The sequence below is a fragment of the Plecotus auritus genome, assembly GCF_963455305.1.
Source record: "Plecotus auritus genome assembly, chromosome: 4".
Lineage (NCBI taxonomy): Eukaryota > Metazoa > Chordata > Mammalia > Chiroptera > Vespertilionidae > Plecotus > Plecotus auritus.
This window is the reverse complement of record NC_137775.1, coordinates 37,618,900-37,644,538: the sequence shown is the minus strand read 5'-3', so window position 1 is coordinate 37,644,538 and position 25,639 is coordinate 37,618,900. Positions and strand designations below refer to the sequence as shown.

Below are 25,639 nucleotides of genomic sequence, written 5' to 3'. Positions count from 1 at the left end.
TTTTTGTCCAGTCTCTTCCTGCACCCCCATACCCCTTTCCCCCTGAGAATTATCAGTCCACTCCCTTTCTATGCCCCTGATTCTATTATATTCACCAGATTATTCTGTTCCTCAGGTTTTTAATTCACTTGATTTTTAGATTCACTTGTTGATAGATATGTATTTGTTGTTCATAATTTTTCTCTTTACTTTTTTCTTCTTCCTCTTCTTTAAGAATACCTTTCAGCATTTCATATAATCCTGGTTTGGTGGTGATGAACTCCTTTAGCTCCTTTAGCTCCTGTGAAGCTCTTTATCAGCCCTTCCATTCTGAATAATATCTTTGCTGGGTAGAGTAATCTTGGTTGTAGGTTCTTGCTATTCATCACTTTGAATATTTCTTGCCACTCCCGTCTGGCCTGCATAGTTTCTGTTGAGAAATCAGCTGACAATCATATGGGTGCTCCCTTGTAGGTAATTAACTGTTTTTCTCTTGCTGCTTTTAATATTCTCTCTTTGTCTTTTGCTCTTGGCATTTTAATTATGATGTGTCTTGGTGTGGTTCTCTTTGGATTCCTTTTGTTTGGGGTTCTGTGCGCTTCCTGGACTTGTAAGTCTATTTCTTTCACCAGGTGGGGGAAGTTTTCTGTCATTATTTCTTCCAATAGGTTTTCAATATCTTGCTCTCTCTCTTTTTCTGGCACCCCCATAATTCTAATGTTGGTACACTTAAGGTTGTCCCAGAGTCTTCTTACACTACCTTCAACTTTTTGGATTCTTTTTTTCTTTTGTTTTGCTTCTCCGGTTGAGTGTTTTTTGCTTCTTTGTATTTCCAATCTTTGACTTGATTCTTGCATTCCTCTAGTCTGCTGTTGGGTCTCTGTATAATATTTTTTATTTCAGTCAGTGTATGTTTAATTTCTAGTTGGTCCTTTTTCATATCTTTGAGGGTCTCGTTATATTTATCGGCCTTTTCTAGGATATTCTTGAAAAGCCTTATAACTGTGGTTTTGAATTCTATATCCAGTCATTTGTTTTCCTCCATTTCTTTTGTTTGTGATCTGTTTCTTAGTCCCCCCCATTTTTCACTGCTTCCCTGAGTTGGTAGGGTAGCTTTGTGTGCTAGGTTTCCTATATGGCCCAGTGGGTCGGCCTCCCCAGTTAACCTGAGGTGGACACTCTTGGTGCACCCCTTTGTGGACTGTGTGTACAGCCTTGTTATAGTTAAGTCTTGATTGTTGTTGGTATCACTGGGAGGAATTGACCTGCAGGCCACTTGGCTGTGAGGATCAGCTGTGTCTACGCTGGGAGAAGTTCGGTGCTGGAGACAGCCTTATAGGATGAGCCTTGCCAGATTGCAAAAGCCGCTATGCTCAGCTTGGAAGGGGTGGAGTCTCAGGGCGGAGCAGACAGTCTTGGCTTCCCGTCAGTCCTGCCCTTGTGTGTGAGTCTCCAGACCTCTGCCTTCCGCGGTTCCTGAGTTTCCGCCTTACAGTCCAGATTCCCCCCACAAGAGCGTGGGTCCCCAGGGGCTCGCCCGGAACTGTGGCTCAGTGCAGTTGGAACTGGGGTTCAGTGCAGTCAGGAGCTTCCAACTCCCTTCCGCTAGGGATAGCCCGTGGTAACCTCCGCAGTCAGTCTTTGTGCGCACTCGCGCCTCCACACCCCTGCCGCCGTGGCTCCCCTGAGTCTCTGAGTCTCCGAGTCTCCGTGTGCCTTTCTCTCTACCTGACAGTCCAGACTCCCCCGTATGAGCCTGGGTCCTCGGGGTTTCACCCGGAACTGAGGTTCAGTGCAGTCGGAACTGGGGTTCAGTGCAGTCGGGGGCTTCCTTCCCCCTCCCACCAGAGAAAGCCAGCCAGGCACTCTGCCGCCCTTCCTCTCTGCGCACACGTGTCTCCGTACCTCAGCTCTTTGCTGCTCCTTCTCCGTGAGCTTTCCTCTTTCCTTCTAGTTGTAGAATTTCCACTCAGCCAGCTTTCCTGTGGTTCTGGATGGTGTCCGTTCTGTCTTTTAGTTGTAGTTTTGAAATTGTTGTGCCCAATATACATTTTAGTACAATAACATTTGATTCTCTTCTCAACTACTTCTAGACTCTCATTTATCATCTATCCCATCATATAAGTTACAGTCTAAGTTCTGCCCCACATCATCCCACAGGTGGGTGTGTGGACTCACTTTATAAGGAAACCCAGGACACACAGCTCTCCTCACCTGTAATTCTGTGCCATCTGCCATCACAGAGACTCTGCTTGGGAGTTACTGAGGTGGAAAAGTCTCTAATGCCATTGTTGACTTTCACTATGACCTGCAAAAGACCAGGTACCGGTAAATTATATATCTTAATTTAATTTCTCTTCATCGTGATAAAACGAAATTTCTTAACTCACAGGGAAGCAATAGTTTAACAAACATCTATACATGCTTTGTAATTTGAACACAAGGGGTCACTCTGCAATAGGCTATGAAATAGTTTAAACTGAATGCTCTGATAAGAGAGAACAAAATAATGACAGGAGAGATGAGGAAGAGAAATAGTAAGATAACTGAATGAAGTCCTTTACTTTTTAAAGGTGTTAGACAAAGCACTTAGGGTATTGGTAAAGAGCATGGACTTTGGAGCCAAACTGCCTGGGTTGATAGCCCAGTGCTCCCACTTACTCTGTGCCAGTTTTCTCATTTGTAAAACAAGGATGATAATTCCTACCTCACAGAGCTATTGGGGGATTAAATGAGTTAGTCCATATGGAGCATTGAGAATAGTGCTTCACACATAGGAAGCACCATATAAGAACTCATTTTATTATTATATGGTTTAATAGAAGGTATCAGAACTCAAAATCAGTTATATCAAGTTAGAGACACCAATAAAATATGTTGCTTTTTCTTATATTTGAATGATCTCATGGAAGTTCTTTAGTAATATTTTAGAATGAAAGTTGTATTTGTAACAATTTTTAAAATTTCTAGCTTTGAACATAATATCTGTATGTATACATAGATTCTAGATGTTTTAATGTTTGTAGGTTTTGATAGTTGGGTATGTTTGCTGCTTCCATTTATTGTAAAAAGAAAGATCCAATTCTTTTGTTAAAACCCTTTAATTATGTGGTTATTGTTGATCTTTTTTTAAAAACCTGTGTCACATTATCATGGCTCTTTGTTCTAATCAAATCAATTCCCAGCATATAACTAAATTTGAATCTACATATTGCTTGCATCTAAATTTCACGTTATAGCTTCCCTGTTTTTTCCCCCTCCTTAGGAAAGATTGGTGAAATCCATCTGTAAAATAAATCTGCTTATATCTAGAATCCAAGGTCACAGGAGATAGCCCGTTAAAACAATTTTTAACACACTACCTGCCCATTTTTCATGTGAACATTTAGGTACTCCCCGTTGACACTGTGACCGTGAACAAGGGTTCCGGAACTGCTTCTGGGACGGACTTCAAAGGCAATCTCAAACTTCAATCCAATGTTGAAAGACTCATCTATGGAGAGAAATACTAGTAGGTCTCAAGAACAGCAACCTAAATTTTGTAACTATGGTGTCACTTTGTAATAATATATTTTTGTATGTATATTTGAAAGTATAATGCCTTTTTTAGTAGAAAAGTAGAAAGTGGCATTTTTTTTAATGTCAGACACACTGTGGAAAGCTCTGTAGGGAACTGAGATTGTAGTACATCCCTCTTGTGGGGTGTGGGGTGAGGACAGCATGCTGAAAATACGCTATGGCTGTGGGAGCTCAGGGGAGGAGGACCATTTAATATGTCCAAAGTGAGAAAGGAGGAAAGGGTACAATAGGTCCAGAGGCTGGAGTGTTTGGAGAGCACTGTGGAGGCCCATGTGGCAGGATTGTCCTCTTAAGGGGAGGAAGAGGCATGGTGGGAGGGCTCTAGTGTGCAAATATGGAAGTCAGACTTTATTTTGTATTCACTGAATGATAAAGCTGACTTGATGAGATCTGTATTATAAAACAATTTTTAAACAAATAAAGATAGCTTCCACCAGTGCTGCAGAGCATTTTATAGGAAAGAAGTGAAATCAGGAAATGCAGTTAGAAGCTGCTATTGCAGTGATGAAAGAAAATGAATTATTCTTGAGAATAGCTGCGTTCACTCCAAGATACCCATTGCAAACTGGGGCATCTTAGTAATGTTCACTTGATGTGTCTCCTTATAAATCACTTTTTCATTTTTCCTGCTATTAATAGTTAATGTTTATGGACAACATAAATTGCGCTACTTGCTATGCATTTTAAGCTGTCCATGTTTCTGAGATCTTATCACTGAAATTTAATAAAGGGCTGAGAAATGTGAGTGTAGGTGCTTTAGTAGGGAAAAAGAAAAAGAAAGTAATATCATGAGCTAGACAAAGAGAGGAAATATTCCCTCTAGTTACTCTGTTGGACATGGTGGTGGTTTAAAAAGGTCTACTTGGCTGCACTGGAATGTCTTTATTCAGGAGGTGCACAAAGTACCTAAGTGCCTTGAGAGCAGGGAATATGTGGAACATTTTATACCTTTTTCCTATCCTCTTTCCCAACACCTACCGTGGTGCTCACACCTAATGGTTGTGCTAAGGAATGTTTGTTGGAATGTACTGGATGGTGATTATGTGTCGTTGGTTAAGCTTCTATTTATTTTTAGAACTTTTATGTTCCTTCACCTGGCAGAGGGACTGTCAGACTGGAAGCATACAATAAAAACTGTTGAATGAGAGAGAAGGTAACAGCTAAGGAGAATACAAATCCTACATAATAAAAGCCTAATATGCAAATCGACCAGCTGAATCACCAGCAGAATGACTGGTCGCTATGATGTGCACTGACCACCAGGGGGCAGATGCTCAACGCAGGAGCTGCCCCCAGCCCGCAGGCCCCAGGCCAGCCAAGGCGGGTGCCAGCTCCCCCCCCCCCCCCCGCATTTCCCCACTGGTTACCCAGCAGAGGGAGGCAACCAGTGGCGGTGGTGGGGGGTGGGGCCAGCGAGCAGGTGGTGCCAGGCCCACCAAGGCAGGTGCCAGTGGGGGCCCCCCAATTGCCCTGCCGGTCGCCCCACAGATCAGCCCTGGTCACTGGCCAGGCCTATGGACCCTACCGGTGCAAGGATTTCATGCACTGGTCCCCTAGTTCAGAAATAAAATTTCTGAAGGTTAGCACTGTCTGCTGCTGTTGTAGCGCAAGGGGAGGAAGTGGAACTTCCTTTAGTAAGGACAATGGGTCATGCTATGAGGGAGGAGGGTCGAGAGCTGACATGGATCAGATCACAGAGCAGCATGGACAATTCTAAAGGAGCCAAGATGGTCTACATCCAGAGGTTTAGAAGCTGTGGAGAAGCTCTGGTCGGGGAAAGCAAACATGGATGGGCATGGGTTTCTGGTTTGGAGAAGTAGGAAGGGAGAAAGTGGTCCTTGTGGAAAGAGGCCGTTTTCTAGGGCTGAGTGAGTTTGGCATTCTGAAGTTCTAACTAATGGGCCCCAATATCCCTGTTATCCACTCCTAAGAAAGAAGTATTTCATGATTCATGTTTTCAGCATAAATCATTGTTACCTAGAACTGCGTATCCTCCTTCTGTTGAAAAGTATGTTCCTGTTTCCATTGGCCCTTCAAAACAAGGAGTCACGCTAAATGTCTGAGAAGCAGAGGTGATGGAGGCCCCATTGAGCTGGAGATTGCTGAGACAGCCACTGAAACTGTAGACTGAGTTTATCTGAGAGAAGAAGACATTTCTTAAAATCCATTTTCTCAACACTCACAGATGCACCAAAGGGAATAAAAATGTAGGAATTTGAGTCTCGAGAGAAACCAAGTAATTCCTGATTTATCTTAGTTATCTGAATGATAAATAGTTTTCCAGGTAGTTGCTTTTTAACTAGTTCTTTCAAGCTGGAATTTTCCTTGATAATGTCAGCCTGCTGTAGTTAAGTATGAAAATGTTAACATATACCATGACCAAATAAATTATAGTTGTGGTTTTCAAACTGAATATTAGAAATATCCCAGTTTGTTTTCTTCAAGAATGATAGCTATGTCCAAGATCACCTAACACCGATAAGGACTAGCAAAGTTCTTGTTAAATTTACTATGGCTAAATAAACATCAGAAAGTTCAAATTTCTGGCTTCATTGGCTGTTTTTGTGGTTGAATATTTATCATACCACAGGACATGATAACTGCTTTTGAAATCTTTTAAAGAGGTGGTCATAAAATGGGACTACTTACCTAATATTTAATTAAACACAAACCCCTTCTCCCTTTTTTTGTGTTATCCCATATGTTAATGAATCTTAGAAATGTATTAACTGTGTTAAAATCAAATCTATATTTATATATGAAAATTTAGCCCTTTAAAGCAGACACTTTATTATTAAATTGTTTTTTAAAAGTATAATATTTAAAACTTTTAAATTATAAAAATAACATGTTTCTTACTATGCCCTCACTTCTCTCAGGGTAACCATATCCTTGCACATTTACAAATTGTGTGTGTGTGTGTTAAGAAACAAAAATGAGATCATGGTTTACATAATTGTCCAAAAGGTTTTTTTCACTCAATAATACATAATCAAATGACTTCCTTTTTTTTTTTTTTCCCCCATAAAGGTATGGGTACTTGTTGGATAAATAAGAATCTTCTGAAAACATAAATTTGCATTCCAATTTATACCTCTGAAACTTTTTTCATCTCACCTCTGCCTAGAATTAAAAGATCACTTCTGATTTTGTAATGCCAGAGGGTGGCCAACACTCACTCATCTCCAGCCAAACTACCATTTCACTCTGGCCAGTTTCCTAATCACAGAATGAGGGCTGGAGTAAATGAGCTTCCAGATCTAAAGGTCAATGACTCTACCTAGTCACAACCTGGCTTACCTGGACATTTTTCACAGCTCTCCCAGGAGCTACGCCTCCCAAATAAATGGGACCTTTGATTTTCCAGGCAGCTTTGGTAGGAGGGAGACTTTCTTCTAAGACTCGAAGACCATCAATTACCAGTCGGCCACTGCTCTTCTCCCGAATAAATATCACCTGGATGGAGAGAAGGTAAATAGCACATCTCAAGTACATCCCTAGGTGAGGGGAAAGACCATGTTGCCTCCCCTCCCAACTTTCCTATTTCAATACTGTGGGAAATGTGCAGAAATCCTTTAGAAAAAGGGTCCTTCTCCAAAGGTCAGGAGTTTGTCTCTGGCTTTGAGGCTTGATTCAAAGTTACAGGCTTAACTTCTGAATGTAGCATATATTTAGCCGGCTTCTCTATGAAGCTCTTCCAGCTGGCCAGCCTACTTGCTGTCTCCTAAATCTATTGTAATTTATTTTAAGGCAGCTGACAGTGCTTACTCTTTCCATTATAGACAAACTGACTTGCTTCAGTGCTCAGGTAGTTCTCCCTGTTATGTCCTATCTTCCTATCTTCCTACACCCCTCATCTTCCACAGCTTAGTCCAGGAAAGACATTCAGCAATTGTTGAAAATCTAGAATATGAAGGCAGTAGGAAAAACACAAGTGAAAAATCCTTAGACACCAAACTTCAGTGTATGTTGGCCATTGATTCTTTGGTTAAAATAATTGCATTAGAAATTGATTGGTCAAAAATTATACTCAGACTGTATCTCTTTTAAAAGAGTGTGCTTCAGGATTGTTTATAAGAAATTAATAAAAGTTTTTGAAATGGAACTCTGAGCATATAGAATCAAGTTTAAAATAGAAGCTCCTAGAGAAACCAATAGTGGGGCATTAGTGCCAGATCAGACCATTTGCCAGTGGTGAATATTTGCTGAGAATAATATTCTCTGCCTTCAACTTACATCATGCCACAATCCATCATTGTATTTCTCTTGGCTCCTAATCTTCAGTTTCTTGTGGCCAACATTAAACATGAAGACCAAGCGGCCGTGGGCTAGGAATAGAGTCATGAAGTCATTTTCTTCCTGATCGGAGACATAGAAAATCATCCCATGGGAGGAGCGGGTTTTCAGACGAATGGAAAACTGAGACCTGGCAAATGAAAGGAAAAAGGTTGCCACCTGTAAAATGAGACTGAGGGTGACCTCTAACGTCCCAAAGCAATACAGAGTAAGGGAGAATAAATAAGTAGCCATCTCTGTACTCCCAAGCAGCGTTTCTTCTAATGATCCTTTAGCATTATTAATGAAGTATGGATAAGCACGGCTAGTACAAAAATGTAAATCCCTCTCCATTTCCTTATACAACAGGAATACATTCCACATTTAAAGAAGTGTTGTTTCAATTAAAGACCATATCATATCTTGCTTTAAAAATGTGGTTGCAATTAGTTTAGCAAAAATCTGTATGTTGAGGAAGCTTATTCATGTGGACAAAATACATGAATACAGGGAGTGATTAATATGTATATGGAAACTTGCATATGAACAATATGATTTGTGTACTATCTAAAATACAGATGCAATTTTTCCACAGTAAAAATTAATCACATATTAAATATCACATATACTTAATCACAATGAATATCACATATTAAACATAGCCACCAAAGTGTGTAGAAATTAAAAACTTTGTAGAACTTTAGCTCTAGGCCATAGATAAAATACATTTACTAGGCTAACTTCTACATTCTTCCTGAAGGATACAAAATACTGATTTTGCCTATTAAGCAAATAGCAAATTAGAAGTTATTAGACATTTCTTATTGAATGTACTGCCTGTCTAAGAAAAAGAGCTATATGAGACCTATTTAAGAATATTTGGGTGCTAACATTTTATTTTTAAAAATATTTTTATTGATTTCAGAGAGGAAGAAAGAGGGAGAAAGAAATAGAAACTTCAATGATGAGAGAGAATCACTGATTGGCTGCCTCCTGCATGTTCCCTACTGGGGATTGAGCCTGAAACCTGGGCATTTGCCCTGACTGGGAATGGAACCGTGACCTCCTGGTTGATAGGTTAATACTCAACCACTGAGTCACACTGGCCTGGCTTGGGTGCTAACATTTAAAAAGAAACCTTTAATAATACTAAATAGCCTGAAGATTTGTGAAATACCAGGAAGAAATGAGGAGCTTCAGTGATAGCTTGAGGGCCAATAGAGATTATCATCTTTTTCTTATCATCTTCCCTTTCAGTACCACGTGAATCATATTTTTTATCATCAAAATGAATAATAAATAGTGCATGATTTATACTTTCCAATAAATTACATTCTTTGTGACTTTCTTCCCAAAAGTAAGGTGCATAAAACAGCATTATCCTAGGAGTTTGCTGTGTCTTATCAAAAAGAAAAGACAATCAAAGAGAGAAAGATGGGGCAAATTTCAAGGACTCATCTAACCTTGATATCACCTTCTTCCCCCCCCCCCCCACCGTCCCCCCAACAAATTGCTTTCAGATTGTAAGTGGAATGCTTCTGAACGGCTGGAAGGTTGATAAGGAAAGACACTGGAAATACACATATGCAAATAAAGATGAAGGCTGGTCAGGGTATTACATTTCTGGAGGAATAGTATGTTACTTTACTTTTCACCAAAATCTCCTTTTAAGTGTTCAAACTCTTGGCGGCTGTTGGCAGTTCCTCCGTACTGATAGGCGTGCTCTATTGCTCTAGGGCTGTTGGAGAGGTGGCAGTGAGAGCCTCTTGGAGCATTCTTCTCTAGGAATTTCAGGCCAATAGGATCCCTTGAAGGTGCGTCTTTATTTTTCTCTCCCTATAAGAATAGGAAATAAATGATACTAAGGGATAAAAGTGACATACTAATAGCAAAAATTCATTTGTTATTTCCTTATCCAACAACAACAACAATAAAACAAAGTGTGTACTATTTGTGCATTTCTCACTAATGATGTGGTTACTCATGCTTACCACTATAAGCAAATGACAGCAGGAGATGAAGCAGTAACAGCAACAAACAACAATACAGTATTTTAACAAATCCAAAATTCTAGTCTATGATAGTAAAGCAGAGTTAAACTGAAGCTATAAGGATAATGTTCTATCATTTGGTTTTTTTAAAAATTATTTTTAAAAATATGTTTTTATTGATTTCAGAGAGGAAGGGAAATGGAGAGATAGAAACATCAATGATGAGAGAGAATCATCAATCGGCTGCCTCCTGCATGATCCCTAAAAAAAATTGGCAATAAAATAACCTTAGTGTATCAATCAAAAAAATCCACATATTATAGGCAACAATATCACTTTAGCATACACATATTATTATTTACACACGCTGTGCAAAGCGTTAAAATACCTAGCAACATCTTCAAAATATTTAAGAATATTTTTTGGTAATAAGCTATGTAGTAAACGTTTATGGGACAGGAGACAGAACAATTTAAAAAATTACCTGTGCTTTAAAATTGCACTGCTGATTTTAAAATTTAGAGTTGTGAAATTATGGTTATTTAGTCTTACTTTTTGAAGCAAAAGTAAATGCAAATAAATCTGTTCATTCAGGCATTGATTCATTTATTCAAGCAAGTGTTTATTGATTACCTAATAGTTAGAAGTGAAGGAGAAAGAAATCAATGTTTCTGTAAACCTTCCATGGGCAGTGGTGTGTGGTGGGGAATAGAAAGGTGAGTGAGAAATGGTTCCTGTATTTTAAGAAACTGAAAATCTATTTGAAGAATGGGTATATAAATAGCAAATTGGAAGACAGGTTGTTACCAGATAGAAAGAACCTTAGATGACTTGCTGGAGTTTGGGGTTTTATTTTTTAAGTGGTGGGGAGCCCCATAGATTTTAAAAGTGGGAGTGGTGTGAGTTGACCCACTTAGGAAGAAAGCTTGCCACAAAGGAAGGGCAGAGAGGAGAGGAAATGTTTGTAGTGGAGAGAACTGGAAAACACAGCAAGTCAGGATGAGATCCAGGGGAAAAAATCCTGGTTCCAGATTATTGAATGAACTCACACCTTTAGTTTTCACCCCTCCCTAATTCCCATTGAAATATCAAAAGAACTATACACATTAAAATATATCCATCATAGTCCTAAAATCTAGGAGGGTTTCTACTAGAAGAACAAAGCAGTGTAAAAATTTCCAGGAAATATTTCTTGGAGATATCATAAGATTAATGGTTTGATATCTCAGTCTGGTTCTGGCCCTGGAGAATCTAAGGGTGGTAGTTAGATTAGGGAAAGTGGGGTGGTGCTTGGAGACTCACCCTCCTAAAGAAAAACCCACCTGGTCCCACGGTCCCCTCTTCCCTTCCTCGTAGTAGTCAGGACTCAGAACCTGGGTCATGGGTACAGAAGCTAGGTTTTTCTCTTGGTGGAGGAAATATGTGTAGTTACCAATGTTCTTGTGGCCCAGGTCCTCATCATCCCAGTCATGAGTGGGCAGAATGGGATGGAGTGGGGCTTCCTGGAAACTTTCCCTCTAACATATCTTGGGAAACTTCCCCAAACTCCATGTTGTATTCCAACCTCAGTGGAGCAGCATGCCTTATAATGGGACATATGATCACTTTTGTCTCATCGGAGGTGGGGGTGAGAGGTGGGTGGGGGGATTGGGAATTTTCTCCAATCCTGGCTATTCCTCATTCTCTCCATTTCTACGGAGATGATCTCACTCTTTCTCAGTCAGTGCATCCACTTAACTATGGGAAGAGCAACAGTGAATTAGATCACAGGGGTTCAGCAAAGTGGGAGGTTACTGGACCACGACAGTCTCAATTCATCAGCCCTGCCTTTCTCTGCTTCAACGTGGGAATATATGGACTAGGATCTGACTCTTGTAAAAAGAGAAGTTATAATTTAATCAATTACTTCATTACCATATAATAGAGACTCAGCTTATTATTTAAAATGCCTATGTGTGTGGGGATTCTCCCTGAACCCCATTAGACTCTGGCTTTATGCATGTAATTTATTTTTCTGAGGGTCTATTAGTTGCAATCCAATTGGTGGTACCAATTTCAACTTAGCAAGATTATTTTGTTTCAGATAACAGCCAAACTAGTTAAGGCACTTAAGAAAAAGAGGGGAATGTGTTACAAAGCTATGGTAGTATCTTGAGAACACAATCCAAGGGAAGGTAGTAGAGTGGGTCCTACCAGGGGCAAGAATCTAGGAATTAGAAAGCTAGGAAAAATCAAGGCACTCCTTTCCTGGATGATTCGGGTATTTCAGCTTTGTTTTTCTCAGAGTGTCTGTTATCATTCTTCTTTCTCTGCAGGGCAGCTTTCTGCCTTTTTCTCTTCTTTATTTGTGCATGATTAACACAGAGCTCTTAGGTTTACGTGTTTTCTAGTCAATGACAAGCCCAGAGGAGTCTCTTTGGGTTCTGAGTTTCCAAGAAGAAAACATGATGGTTCAGCTGAGTTGACATGATCTACCCTGGTCCAATCATCTATATCAAAGTAGATGAAGTCACAAACCTAAAATTTATTGGGACCCCGATAGGGATGGAATCAGTTCTTAGAGAAGGGCGTAGTTGGCCAGATTATCTAGAATGTCTATTACAATGTAGAGAAGGTTTATTATCACATTAAACACCAAATGAGGAGATACTTTCCCAATTAAATTTGAAAACATAAATATCACAAAAAAATTTCAGGCTGGAACATAGTGGTAAGATAGGTACCCTTATATACTCAAGAGAAAATATAAAATAACTTTTACCTTTTGGAAAGTAATTTGTTTTGATCCAATAATTCTGCCTCTATATCCTAAAAAGTTATTCAGTAATATGATTATGGATTAATGTACTGTGATCTTCATCTATAAAAGAGAAGAAACTGGAAACAACTGAGAGTCTATTTGTGGTTAAATTAATTATAATAAATGCATAAAATGGAATATTAGGAAGTTATTGTGAAAATAAATTATTATGAGCCCTAATTGCTATGATTCAGCCTTGATGAAAACTTAAACCTGAGGTCACAAGTTTTTCTTGGTAGCTATTTAAGGAGCTTTTGATAAAAGGGAAAATATAAGAGAAGATTAGCAAACACTGACATTCTAATTATTAAAAAATATAAGTGAAATCTATAGTGATTTTGTGTCTTATTACAAAATTGAGTTTCTAAGACTTTTTACTGTAAAGACTAAGATGTTATTATAATATTGAAAAGTTTGCGTTAATAGTTCCAATAGCAACTGTTGATTGTAACCTTGAGACTATGAATGTTTGTGTAGGAAATTACATTTGATAGACAGCTTCATCCAGAAAACTGTATTCATTTAAGGGATAAACTGTGTTTGCTTTAGAAGGTTGATCTTCCTCATCAACCTATGACATTAACCTGCTGTTTACGATCACCAGACAGTGTTCAAGTCCCAGCTAAAAAATTCTCGGGATAAATCTTTTAGTATCAGTATATAAAGGTGACAGTAAGATTTCATCAGAATTTAATAATCTCCTCTGAAAAAATTCTTCAAAGTATCCCCTAGCAAAATCCTTCATAAAAATAAATGAAATTATTTCTCTGCCTGAATCACTTTAAAAAGTCTTCCATGTGAAATTCAGGAAGGAATCCTGAAAAACTTCTAAGATTTGATTATACTAATACATGAACAAAATTATTAACATTGATAAAGAAATCATGTGTGAACAAAGGGAAGTTTCATGGGGATTCTAAAAAGTGTTCTATTATAAGCTGAACTATATGGTCAGTGAAAAACCAAGATATAATGGGCAGTGAAAAACCATCCGAAGTGAGAAGCTGGGGGGGTGCTTCCCTCTGCTGATAGTTCAAAAGCCAGCCTTGGAAGGAAATCACTTCTTCCCCTGCAAAGATGCTAAACCTCACTGGCATTCAAGAACATGTAAACCACAATCAGATGCCAACTTTGTCCATTAAATTTACTAAATTATAAAAATGTATCCATATCCAGTGTTAGCAATTGTGAGGAACAATAGGTTTTTTCAAATGTTATTTGTGAGACTCTAAGTCAGTATTACAAATGCACATTCCCTTAATATAAACAATTCCATCTTTAGGAATTGACCTCCAGAAACACTCTGAGACTTTATAGAAATACTAGAGGCCTGGTGCACAAAATTCGTGCAGGGGCGAGGGTTGTGTCCCTCAGCCCAGCCTGCACCTTCTCCAATCTGGGACATCCCTCTTGTAATCCCTGACCGCTGGCTCCTAACCACTCACCTGCCTTCCTGCCTGATCGCCCCTAACCACCTCTGCCTCGGCCCTGCCACCATGGCTTTGTCTGGAAGGACATCCAGAAGACATCAGGTCTATCCGGTCTAATTAGCATATTACCCTTTTATTAGTATAAATAACAGCTCATGTTTACCGAATGATTACTCCATGCCAGGCACTGTGTTAAGAGCATTTCATGCATCAACTCATTTAATCCTTATAACAACTCTATGATGCAGATTTTTAAATATTGATTGAACACCTATTATGTGCATTGCTCTAGGCTCTTAGGATAAATCAATGAACAAAACAAGAGCTTGTATTCTAGCAGAGGAGACAGACAATAAACAATAACATCTCTGGCTGCGGCTTCGTGAGGAGCTGCCGCCAGGTCTGCCCATCTGCAATGGATGATCGTGTGGAACTGCTCCAGCTTCTGATCAAGAGGAACCAGCAGGCGTACAGCACCGAACCCAATAACCTGAAGGCCGGCAACTCCTTTTGCTACAACGGGCTGATTCACCGCAAGACGATGGGCGTGGAGCCAGCTCCCACGGCTAAGGTGTGGTGGTCATCATGAAGCGGAGATCCGGCCAGCGACAGCCGGCCACCTCCTAGGTGCAGACCTTCATCAACAAGAACGCCCAGGCCACCCTGAGCAGCATCCGGCACATGATCCACAAGAACAGGTACTGCCCGCATCTGCGTAGGGCAGCCCTCCGCAGGGCGAGCGCCATCCAGCGCAGCCAGAAGCCCGTGATGGTGAAGAGGAAGCGGCCCGCCCATCAAGAGATCCTGAGCACCCCTTTCCCTAAAGCAATAAAGGTATCAGCCAGCTCTCCTACAAACAAACAAACAAACAAACAAACACCCCCATAATAAATAAAGTATATAATCAAATAAAATGTGACAAATGCTATGGGAAAAAGAACTAGAAAAAGGAGACCAGTAGTACTGTGGAAGGCAGGAGGAAGGCTGTGGTATAAAGTGGGCCTCAGTGAGCACATGTGAGTTGAGTGGCCCTCTAGAAAGAGGAGGAGGAGGTATCTGTGCTGATACTGGGGGAAGAGTGGTCTAGGCAGAAGGACAGCTGAAGTAAAGCCCATAAGGCTGGAGTGTCCATAGTCCATTCTAGGAATAGCCAGGAGGTCAGTGTGGGAAGAAGAGCTAGTGAGGAAAGGGGCCTGGGTAATATGAGGCCTCTTATGACATTGTGGGAACGTGGGCTTTTGTTCTGAGTACAGCTGGGGTCCACTCTGAGCAGAGGAGTGACATAATATGACTTACATAAGGTGTTCCAAAAAATGTATACACACTTTGAATGATTATAAAAGTCAGTGTTTATTAACATACAGTTCATTTTCAGACTTTAAAAGAATCCGCAGAAATGAATACTTTTGTCAACGCCTGTTTTCAAACTGATGACTGTTCTGGTCCAGGCACTGCTGATAACTCAAAGCAATGGAAGCGCAAACGTTAAGAATCATTTTGTTTGGTATTTGTGCACCCTCAATCCGTCAGCTGTTGCTGGTTTTGTGCCGTAAATTTTATCGTTTATGTATCCCCATAAAAAAGTCTAGTGGATTAATTTTCTTTGTTCAAAGCTTAGTCTGGCTTCACCCATTATTTCAAATCAGTTAAACCTGAAAAGGAGTGAAAATTAAGTGAGTTATATCACCTTATAAATACAGGGTATCCCAAAAAGTGTATACACACTTTGAATAATTATAAAGGCAGTGCTTGTACTACAACTGTGTTTTCAAATTCCCAGTAGCATTTTAGGACGAATTTCATTTGTTCAAAACTTAATCTGGCGGAAAAGAAAGAAACATCAATTGAGCTATCAGCTGTGAAAGTGTGTACACATGTTTTGGGATATGCTGTGTTTATAAGCATCTGGCCCTTGTATTGAGAAGAAAAGCAGGGAGGCCTGTTAAGAGGCTATTGCCATAATACAGATGTGAGATGACGGTGGCTTGGACCAGGAGGGAACATTGGAACCTGAGCTTATTGTGAAAATCGGACCAGGAAGGTGTGGGCAGTGGGTGGTAAAGGTTGGACTAAAAGAATGAGAAAGAGAAGTAGCCAGAGAATGCCATGGAAGAACTCAAGGTTCGATGATGGAGCAGCCCTGGTTGATGCCACAGATCAATTATACACGTGAGTGGTTGAAGTGAAGGTCAAGGATCGAGGGGGAAACAAGGGTAAGGTCAGAAACTTTAACAATTTCCGTGATTGTGACAAAAGCCTGCCATTGTTACACAAAAGCAAATGATACTAGAGAATAGTAGTACTAATAATATGATATGTACATATCAATTGTTAAGCATGGAGCAATTTTAACCACGCTAGTGAAAAGTAGTTGGGAGTATGAGTGAAAGCTGATTCAAACTGTTTCTTTAGGAACAAGAATTGAGGCTACAAAGCCAGTGAGTTGGAATATCTGCTACTACAAGAACCTTATCTTTGTATAGTTGCAAATTAGAGTAAATCCTACAAAGCATCAGTGTCTAAAGTTGCATGCGTGGAATATTAGGGCATTCGGGAACTTGGCACAGCATTATCTTTTACCTTTCTATTCTGACTTGTTTTAGGCTTTGAGGAATTTTTTCCTTTTTTGTGAAGGAGCAACAATGGTGAATTTTCAATGGGACACTCATAAAGGGAAGTGTGGACCTTTTCAGAATACCGCTGGAAATCTTCGACCTCCACATCTCTGTCCAACCTGTGTTTGTAACAAAGGGGAAAAAAAAACCTTAAAAATGTTGTTCAGAATTACATAATGAAAACTACGCAAGTCAGAGACATGAGCACTTAAAACAATTTTTGTGTGTGTGATGGATCTGTATCCATCAACCACTACTTTAATCAGAATATTTAAAATGATCATTTAACCAATTAATTAATAACTTCCTGCCTGGTACCAGCACATTCTGGCAGATGAACATTGTTTCCCTCACCACACTCTGGATGACTGGAGCCGCCTCTGAATTACTCAATCTGTGTCAAATTCCTTCCTTGCTCGTTCTTGTACTCAGGGAGCCCTCATTGTCTTTGTTAAGGACCTAGATTAATGGCTTTGTTTAAAGTCAGGCATTAAATTAAGAACACTTTCTTAAACCTGTAACAAGGATTTGGGTATATTTCTCTGTACTCTATCATTAATAAGATGTACAGAAATAATCACATCTAATATTTATAGCTTGCTGTATGCCAGGTGCTTTATGCCCATTATCTCATTTAATCCTCATAACAAGCATACCAGGCGGGCACTATTATCATCTGAATTTGCAGGTGAATAAAAAAGGCTTACTTGGCCAAAGTCATACAGAAATTAAAGGGCTAGAAAAGCTAACTACAAAGCCAAGTATGTCAGTTGCTCAAGCATATACAAGTTTCTATGTCTACCCTATGCCTCTGATAAATTTCATATTCTGTTTGAATAATGCAAATATTTTCATTATTGACTTGATCTTCTTTATTAACCATGTAGGTTTATAGAAAATAAAAATATTATACCTGGTAAAGTAGGCATTGCTTATACAGCCGGTAAAATTAGCATACTGGGGACTGATGGGTGAGCCGCCGAAGTAAAACTTCTTTTCATCTACATGTGTGTGTTCCGCTTTCCCTTTGGTAGGATTCTTACTCCCAAGTCTGCTTTTATCTACTACCAGTTCATATCTGCAAGAGAAAAAGCATCTTTACAGAGCTAACATTCTACCCCTAGTGCCATTCTAGGTCGCAGGTTTTCTCAGGGAATTGAAATGAGACATCTGGTCAATAAAAAGACAATAGCTTCCCAGATTCTTTATGAGGCCTAGGATAAAACGACTGAATGTTTCCATACACAGAAAAGGCCCTCCAAACCAGGATTAGAATTTAAACTCATAAAAGCAGGAGGTTAAGATGACTAGTCATCAGCACTGTTTTGTTGTTGTTTGCTTGTTTTTCCTTTTGGTGAAAAAAAGATCAGGATCTACCTTCCTATGGTAATCATTTACACATGCTTGTGGGAGATCATTTTCATTGTAAAGCCCATTGAATGGTTTTGGTCCTGATTGGACATGGGGTCCTGAAAAGACCTATTAATGTTTTCCTTTGATGGAGGGCTCCATGGAAGTGGACACAGAATAGGAGCAGTCTACAACAGAGGTTCATGTCTTATCCCAGAAAGCTTCTTATTGTGGAAAAGAAATTCAGTATCACATATTTTAAAGACAAAGTTAGAGATTTTAAAATGGGGCCATAAGTATTCCATTCTCCACCGCCAAATGTCAAACTAAATGAAACCAACATTTGCTGAGCTCCTTTATGCAGGACACTGCTCTCCACTGAATCAGGCACTTTCCTCAAGGACATTATAGTTGATGGTTTTGTTTGTTTGTTTGTCTTATTTTTATTGTTGAGAGCATTGCAGATGTCCCCCATTTTCCTCCTTTGCCCCCCTCCATGCAGCTCCCCCGCTACCCCAGGCATTCACTGTACTGTTGTCTGTGTCCAGGGGCTATGAATGTATGTATATAAATTCTTTGGTTAATCTCTTCCCACCCACCCTATCTTCCTTCTGAGATCTGTCAGTCTGTCCCATGCTTCTATGTCCAGCCTATTTTTACTGGGGGGTGGGGGGTGTTATATTTTTGTTAAGTAATTTCATAGTGACTTATTTTGCATGTCTTGAAAATTAAGAGCAATTTTTTTTTTAAAAAAAGAAAGCAAGTATCTCCTTCCATCATTTTTTTAAACACTAGAAAAGCAATAGAATAGCCAATTATTCATAGTGGTCAATTGGCAGAATCATGCCCGACAAATAAGGCCATCGCATGGAAAGGATATATCGAGAGGACCTGTACCTTGCAGGGGAGACAGAGGTGATGATGAAGTGAGACAGCCCGTCATTGTACTGCTTATCTGCTGATTGCACCTTGATTCCCTTTACGTTCATGATCACAGTGCCATTATCCAACGAAATGGAGAACACATCTGACTGAAATGCAAGTACAAGTTTTTAAGTAGGGAGCCAGGTATCCAAAAGAACATGTTTTTAACATTTACTTAATGTTATTGCTTAAAGGAACATCCAGTATGAAGGAAGTTTGCTTGTAAAATACTTTCTATGAATAAAAATAAAAACAAAATACCTGATTGCTTATATTGGTGTTGCCTATAAAATTAGACACGTTTCAATGAAAAAATAAATCTCCTATATACACATTTAGAACTAAACCTTCTGGTGATTCTGTCATGTTGAGTGTTGCCTACTCTATCATGTCTCCCTTTAATCCCTTTTGAAAGGGCAATATATGAATCCCTTTGGGAATGTGGCTAGATTACCAGGCAAAAGTTAATTTGCCAGTTTGGCCTCTTAAATATTTCACTTTTCATCTACAGATGCAGAAGAGAAATTTTAAATAAAAGCAGGTTAACATCTCTTTTTCTGAATTTGCTTATCATTTGTCTTAAAATATTGGCAAAATGATAATCTTGCTTCTCTCCCCTTATATGGGCACCAAACTCTACAGTTAGCCCAGCACATACTAGATAGAAACATTGATGAGAAAGAAACATCAACATCTATCCTCTGCCTCCTGCATGCCCCCTACTGGGGATGGAGCCCAAAACCCAGGCATGTACCCTGACCAGGAATCTGTACCCTGACCAGGAATCTAACCATGACTTTCTGGTTCATGGATCAATGCTCAACCACTGAGCCACACCAGCCCGGGCTTAAACAAGATGTCTTTAAGCTGAGCTCAAGTGTTCTGCAGCAAATACACGAAGAGAAAATTATGTTCTTTATGCTATTTTATAAGTTAAATCACACATATGTTTATTCTTAACACACAGTGGTTCTTAACATTTTTTATGCCATGGACTCCTTTGGCAGTTTGGTGACATATATGGACCCATTCATAAAATAATGTTTTAATATGCATACAACCAAATGTATAGGAACACAACGGAAACCAATTACATTGAAAACAGTTTCAAAATATTGAAACAATAAATCTGTGATATAGTAATATATATACTTCTTTATTAAGGCATTAAATAATAAAATCTAGTAGCAGATCTAATAACTACTGTAATTTAGAAGTAGCAATTAGCAAAATTAATATTTTGAGATATCTGTGACAACTTAAAGTGTGAAATGAAAAATACTTGTCATTTCTATTAATGAAAAAGTTACAGGTACTACTAATATTATTGTGATTTGTTGCCCACATTTACAATGGGAGAAAATGCTAAATTTTAGTTAGATAAATAAAGATGTAATTTTCCCCCACCCAAGTCTATAGACTTCCTGAAGTCTTCTCATTAACCCTTGAGGAGTGGGCCTATGAATCCCAGATTAAGAACCTCTGATGTACAATATATATAATCTATATACAAAAGTAATAATACAAATCGACTGAACGGCAGAACAACCAGAACGACTGCTCCACCAGTCACTATGAGGCACACTGACCACCTCTCGGTCTCTTCCCCCAGCCGTCAGGCTCCGATCACCCGACAGCAAATGGAGAACTGGGGGTGGGTGGCAGCAGGGGGCAGGGCCGGCTGTGGCAGCCGGGGAAGATGGCCCTGATCGCAAGCCAGGCCTAGGGACTGTACCCCTGCATGAATTTTGTGTGCCAGGCCTCTAGTATTTTACAAAGTGTCTGAAATGGGTAATTCTGTGTGAGTACATGTAAGTCAAAATTGAAAATCACTACTAACATGCTTAACAGTATTTCTAATAGACAAAACAATTATCATAAAGAAATTTCCTCAGGAAAAAACCAAATACATACCCCTGAAGCATAATAGAATAGTAATCCGTTTGGCTGTAATGTCTGGAAATTAAAGCCTCCTTCAAAGCCATCAAAGAAAGATATTTTCTGAGTTGAAGCAATGAAACTCTGTCCATTGAAATATGCTCGGCGAGATATCTGTGTGCCCAAACAGTAAATTTAGTGTTTCTAATAATTATCAAAGCTTAAATGAATTTCTCACACACCAAAGGTCTAGTTTCTATATTAATAGTTTTTTTTTTTTTAAACTTCTGGTTTGTACTGGAATTCAGGCGTATTAACCTTCCCTCTGTGGGCCTCTAACAGGTGGGGTTTCAACGTCTTCCCTTCCTCTGCCCTGAGTAGTAACAGTGCTCTCACAGCCTCTCTGGGCTTTGGAAGCTACACTGACAGAAAGCTGAGCCAACCGGACAAGTCCCAGAGGCACCCCACGAGCCTTCCTGGCTTAATGAGTCCTAGAATTACAAGGAAGCTGAAAAGAGCTGTATAGCTTTTGCGAGTGATAAGTGTTGTTTTTATTTATTATTATTAAAAAGCTTTTGATTGATTGGTACTTACAAGAGAGTCTTCTGGGCATCCGTAACCAACTCCCAGGGTTTCTGTCTGCTCTAATAAATTGAAGTCTTTCTTTTGGAACTGGAAACCCTTCATGCATCCCCTGAAGTTGATATCTAGGGGGAGGTGTGCTCTTAGAGTCCTGGGAAAGAAAATTAGTCTTCACTAATATAGCCCTGATGATGATGCCACCCTACATATATAGGTGATGCAATTTAATAGTATTTATAATAATTTATAACTAACATTTAAAGATAAGAAATGGTCAATTCTTGCCCATCCAGTGTGCCTTAGTGGTTAAGCGTTGACCTATGAACCAGGAGGTCACAGTTTGAGTCTCCTTCAGGGCACATGCCTGGGTTGTGGGCTTGATCCCCAGTAGGGGGCATGCAGGAGGCAGCTGATCAATGATTCTCTCTCATCACTGATGTTTCTATCTCTCTCTCCCACTCCCTTCTTCTCTGAAATCAATAAAACTATATTTGAAAAAAAGGTCAATTCTTGGCAATTTCACATGTAAGCTATAAGAGTAAACTAAGAAACATTAATTTCTTATGTCATAACCGGTTAAGTTAGGAAGAAAACCCAGTCTTCAGCCTTCCACTAATCCACATGGGTCATAAACTTATCTTCTTGGCTTTATTTGCAACACACTATAATCAGCTAAGGCTAGTGTGAATGTTAGGCATTGGGATCATTAGGAGAGTAAGAAATCCTTTATCTTTAAGATCAGGGCTGGCATTTTTCTCAGTGCTGTAGTCCTACCACCTACACCATGCCCAGTATATAGGAGTGCCCAAGAACATGTCATCGGATATTGAATGGATATGAAGTTAGTTTTGATCAAGTTATAATGCCTTCAGTGTACTTTAGATGAACACTAGCCAAACGAAGGGGTAATAGTTCTCTGTATTGTGCTCTGACAAGACCACACTGGGAAGGCCGTACTGATGGACAGACTGAGGTGCACGTAGTGGTAAGCATGGTGGTTAAAGGTCCAATGTGGCATGGTTGGAGGACTGAAGAGGCTATTTATTTAGAAAAGGAAGCTTGGGGAGCCTTTGAAAAACGTGAAGCATTGTGATATGGAAGGGGAATGGCACTAGTTGTGATTCAAAATAAGGAAAAGCTATAAAATTTGAAGTCATTATTTTTTTTTTTAAATTTAGAGGTAACCATAGATTTATTCAAAGAGAGGTTTGAAGGAAGGGTTTTATTCTGTTTTTAATATTATATTGTGGCCTTATCTCAGAGCATTCAGAATTTCTGGAGAGTGGTCATGGACAAGGGTGTTTATAAAAGCTCTTTAGGTTATTTGAATGAGAACCAGTGCTGAGAACCACTGGACTAAAATATGTCTCTCAGTCTTAAAGGTCTCTGATGCTATGGATTGATCATAATAAGAGACAGTGATTTTTTTTCAAATTGTACCCTGAAGAACTTTATGTATGTAAACCACTCCTCAACAATTAATTATTTTAAAATATAGCTCATGGGGATATAAATATTCATATGGGCTAAAACAATTCATGTGGGATATAACAATAAAATTCAATAACAACCAAAGGCCAAGTTCCTTAAGATGCTAAATATTTCCCAAAGATCCGGAATTATAAACACTGTGAAGTAATCCTTTAAGTCCTTGTTTTGAAAATGTGATTGTTTTGGATCTACGCCATCTTACCTAAATCTGAGACCCTAAAATATTGTTAGGGGAAGAAATGATTGCAAAGTCATTCTCCACAGAACAGCATATACGATTTAAAAATCTCATTTCACTGCTTAGAGAGGTTGGAGTTGGTGATGGGCAGTCTACATTTCAGCGCTTGAGGTATGTGACCTGGTCGGCAGCTGCGGGCGGGGCCTGCATCACTGCTGGTCAGTGTGATCAGGCTCTTTTCGCGGGTGGAGGGACCACGCGCTGTGCGCAATGGAAAGGAGCCCTGCTGTCCTGACTTCGCGGGGAGAAAACTTTCCAGAAAGTTGCCAGGAAATGTAGGATTCGTAATAAAGTACAGAAGTTCAAGGTTCCTTTTCTCACCAGGAGGCAAAGGCAGAGCCTTGGGAGCTTGTTTTCTGAGTTCCTTTCCCTAAGGTCCCTGCTCTCCCGCACGGGGCTCCGCAGGCAGGCGGCAGGCAGGCCGGTGTCTGAGACCCGGCCAGGGAAGCGTGCTGCTGGCGGGTGGACACCGCGGGGACCGTCCGCATCCCAAACCGCGAGCTCAGAGCCACTGGCCACCAAAAGGGCACTTCCTCGTAGCCTCCAGCCCTCCGGGGATTTTCCTACAAAAGTACTGTTTTGCTTCTATTCTCGGTATTATTTTAGTCCAAGTGTCACGTTTCTTACGTCTCTATTTGCTACCGGTATTTTGACACTCAGAAATCAAAGGAGAGAAAATTTAAACGTCCTGATTGTCGTGTGTAGTGAAGACATTACTGCATCATCACCATCATCACCAGGTGGAGGAACAATTAAACGATAGGAAACCCCTGCAGTAGCGGGCTTGGCAAGGCGGAGAGCAGGGCGGCCATCTCCGTCTGACTGAGCAATGCAGCGGCGTCACGGTGCCCCTTTTCTGACGGAAAACAGGTAACCCGCAACCGGAGGGTGACCCGACACCCCGCAGCAGGTGCACTCACTCCTAATGGGCAAGACCGGCGCTTTCTCAAAGCACTCCCCGTGGAAAGGAAATAATCGGATCAAGTTGGCTGGCTGGGGGATGAGCGGGGAGGAAGGCTGGGCCGGGGTGGGCGCCGTCAGTGATGGTGATGGTGATGGTGATGGTGATGGTGATGGTGATGGTGGTGATGGCGGTGACAGCGGCGGTGGTGACGGCGGCCAGCTCCTCTCCCTTCTCCAGCTCTGCCTGTCCTCTCTGCCGCTCGCCCCGTCGCCCACTGCCCGAGACAAAGGCGACACCGGCTGCCGAGCTGTGGCTCCAGGGACCAGGGTACCGCCCCTCCGAATTTTTTTACATATTAGAATAGCTTCATTATACATAATTCACAAACCCTCAGATAAGCTTAAAAATTTTTCTAAAATTGATTTCAGAGAGGAAGGGAGCGGAAGAGAGAGGTAGAAACATCTATGATGAGAGAGAATCATTGATCGGCTGCCTCCTGCACGCCCCCTACTGGGGGTTGAGCCTGCAACCCAGGCATGTGCCCTTGACTGGAATTGAACCCGAGACCTTTGAGTCCTCAGGCCAATGCTCTATCCACTGAGCCAAACCAGCTAGGGCAAGCTTAACATTTTTACCCTCAGATGCTATTTGAGAATTCAAATAAGTTTAAATTAAGACTAAAACAAGAGTATCAGGACATAATTAAAGAAACCTGTAGATCACATCTAGTAGATACTAATTTAAGGGGGTCATGAGGACTGGCTGCAGGGGGTCCAAAATTGCATAAACGTGTGTGCGTGTGCCTGTGCACGTGTAGAAGTACCAAGCGGGGGGGGGGGGGGGGGGGGGGACTTAAACCTTTACTAGATCTATTCCTGGGTGTTGCATACTCAGCCCAATGCATTGTTAGGAACAAATAACCACTTAACAAAGAAAACTTACCTGGATTGTAAGATTTCTGGGGGAGCCCCTCCAATGTATATGTCTGTAAAAGGTATTTTCATCTTTTCATTGTCCATGCTTTTGACATGTCGTCTGTTAACTACCAAAATCATTTTCTTATCATTGTGGTAAATGATTGAAATCTGGGAGAAATAATATGTAGTAAATCTTGGTCACTGTTTAACAATCAACTTTTGGAAGATGACAGTATTGTAGTTATTCTGGTTAAAAAAATTGAACTTCCATGTTCTTATGCTTGTTCACAAAATGGGGAATATATTTTCCTTTCTTACTCATAGACATGAAAGCTCTTACAGATAAATGCAGAAGTTCACATTTCCTGGAGGATTTCCTTGTGGAGAAGGAGCTAGCCCAGGAAAAACCTGTCCTGAGACCGATTTGTTTATGTGACCCCTTTGAGGAGATTTAGGAAACAGGTACTTTCTGGACCCTAGACTGCATGTTACCAGGTGTTATTTTTTGGTAACATAGTGAGAAGCCTTAATAAATCTGTGAAAATGCTATACAGAGAAATAGTTAAAATAATCTTTTTTTTAAAAAAATCATCCTCATGAAGGCTATGGAATTTTAACTGAAAAGACACAGCCTCTTACTCTCTGTATTTTGCTTCAAAGTTATTGTGCCTTTTTTACATTCTATT

General features: G+C 40.1%; 1 protein-coding gene and 1 pseudogene across 3 annotated transcripts in view; one reads left to right on the top strand and one right to left on the bottom strand.

Annotated features, from left to right (window-relative positions):
- The window catches only part of LAMA4 (laminin subunit alpha 4), a 147,768-nt gene that overhangs the window by 5,687 nt on the left and 116,442 nt on the right, over positions 1–25,639 (bottom strand). For both annotated transcript variants that reach the window (XM_080665457.1, XM_080665456.1), the window contains 12 exons: positions 24,979–25,121; positions 21,416–21,554; positions 20,858–20,995; positions 18,917–19,050; positions 17,583–17,747; positions 16,635–16,788; positions 9,482–9,669; positions 7,795–7,984; positions 6,859–7,014; positions 5,536–5,695; positions 3,342–3,472; positions 2,194–2,287 (listed from right to left, as the gene is read on the bottom strand). In XM_080665457.1, the coding sequence (XP_080521583.1) occupies positions 2,194–2,287; positions 3,342–3,472; positions 5,536–5,695; positions 6,859–7,014; positions 7,795–7,984; positions 9,482–9,669; positions 16,635–16,788; positions 17,583–17,747; positions 18,917–19,050; positions 20,858–20,995; positions 21,416–21,554; positions 24,979–25,121 (1,792 nt within the window). The remainder of the gene's footprint in view (positions 1–2,193; positions 2,288–3,341; positions 3,473–5,535; positions 5,696–6,858; positions 7,015–7,794; positions 7,985–9,481; positions 9,670–16,634; positions 16,789–17,582; positions 17,748–18,916; positions 19,051–20,857; positions 20,996–21,415; positions 21,555–24,978; positions 25,122–25,639) is intronic.
- LOC308245913 (large ribosomal subunit protein eL28-like) lies at positions 11,403–16,496 on the top strand (annotated as a pseudogene). The gene is made up of 3 exons: positions 11,403–11,451; positions 14,445–14,888; positions 16,467–16,496. The product of its transcript is annotated as a large ribosomal subunit protein eL28-like (transcript).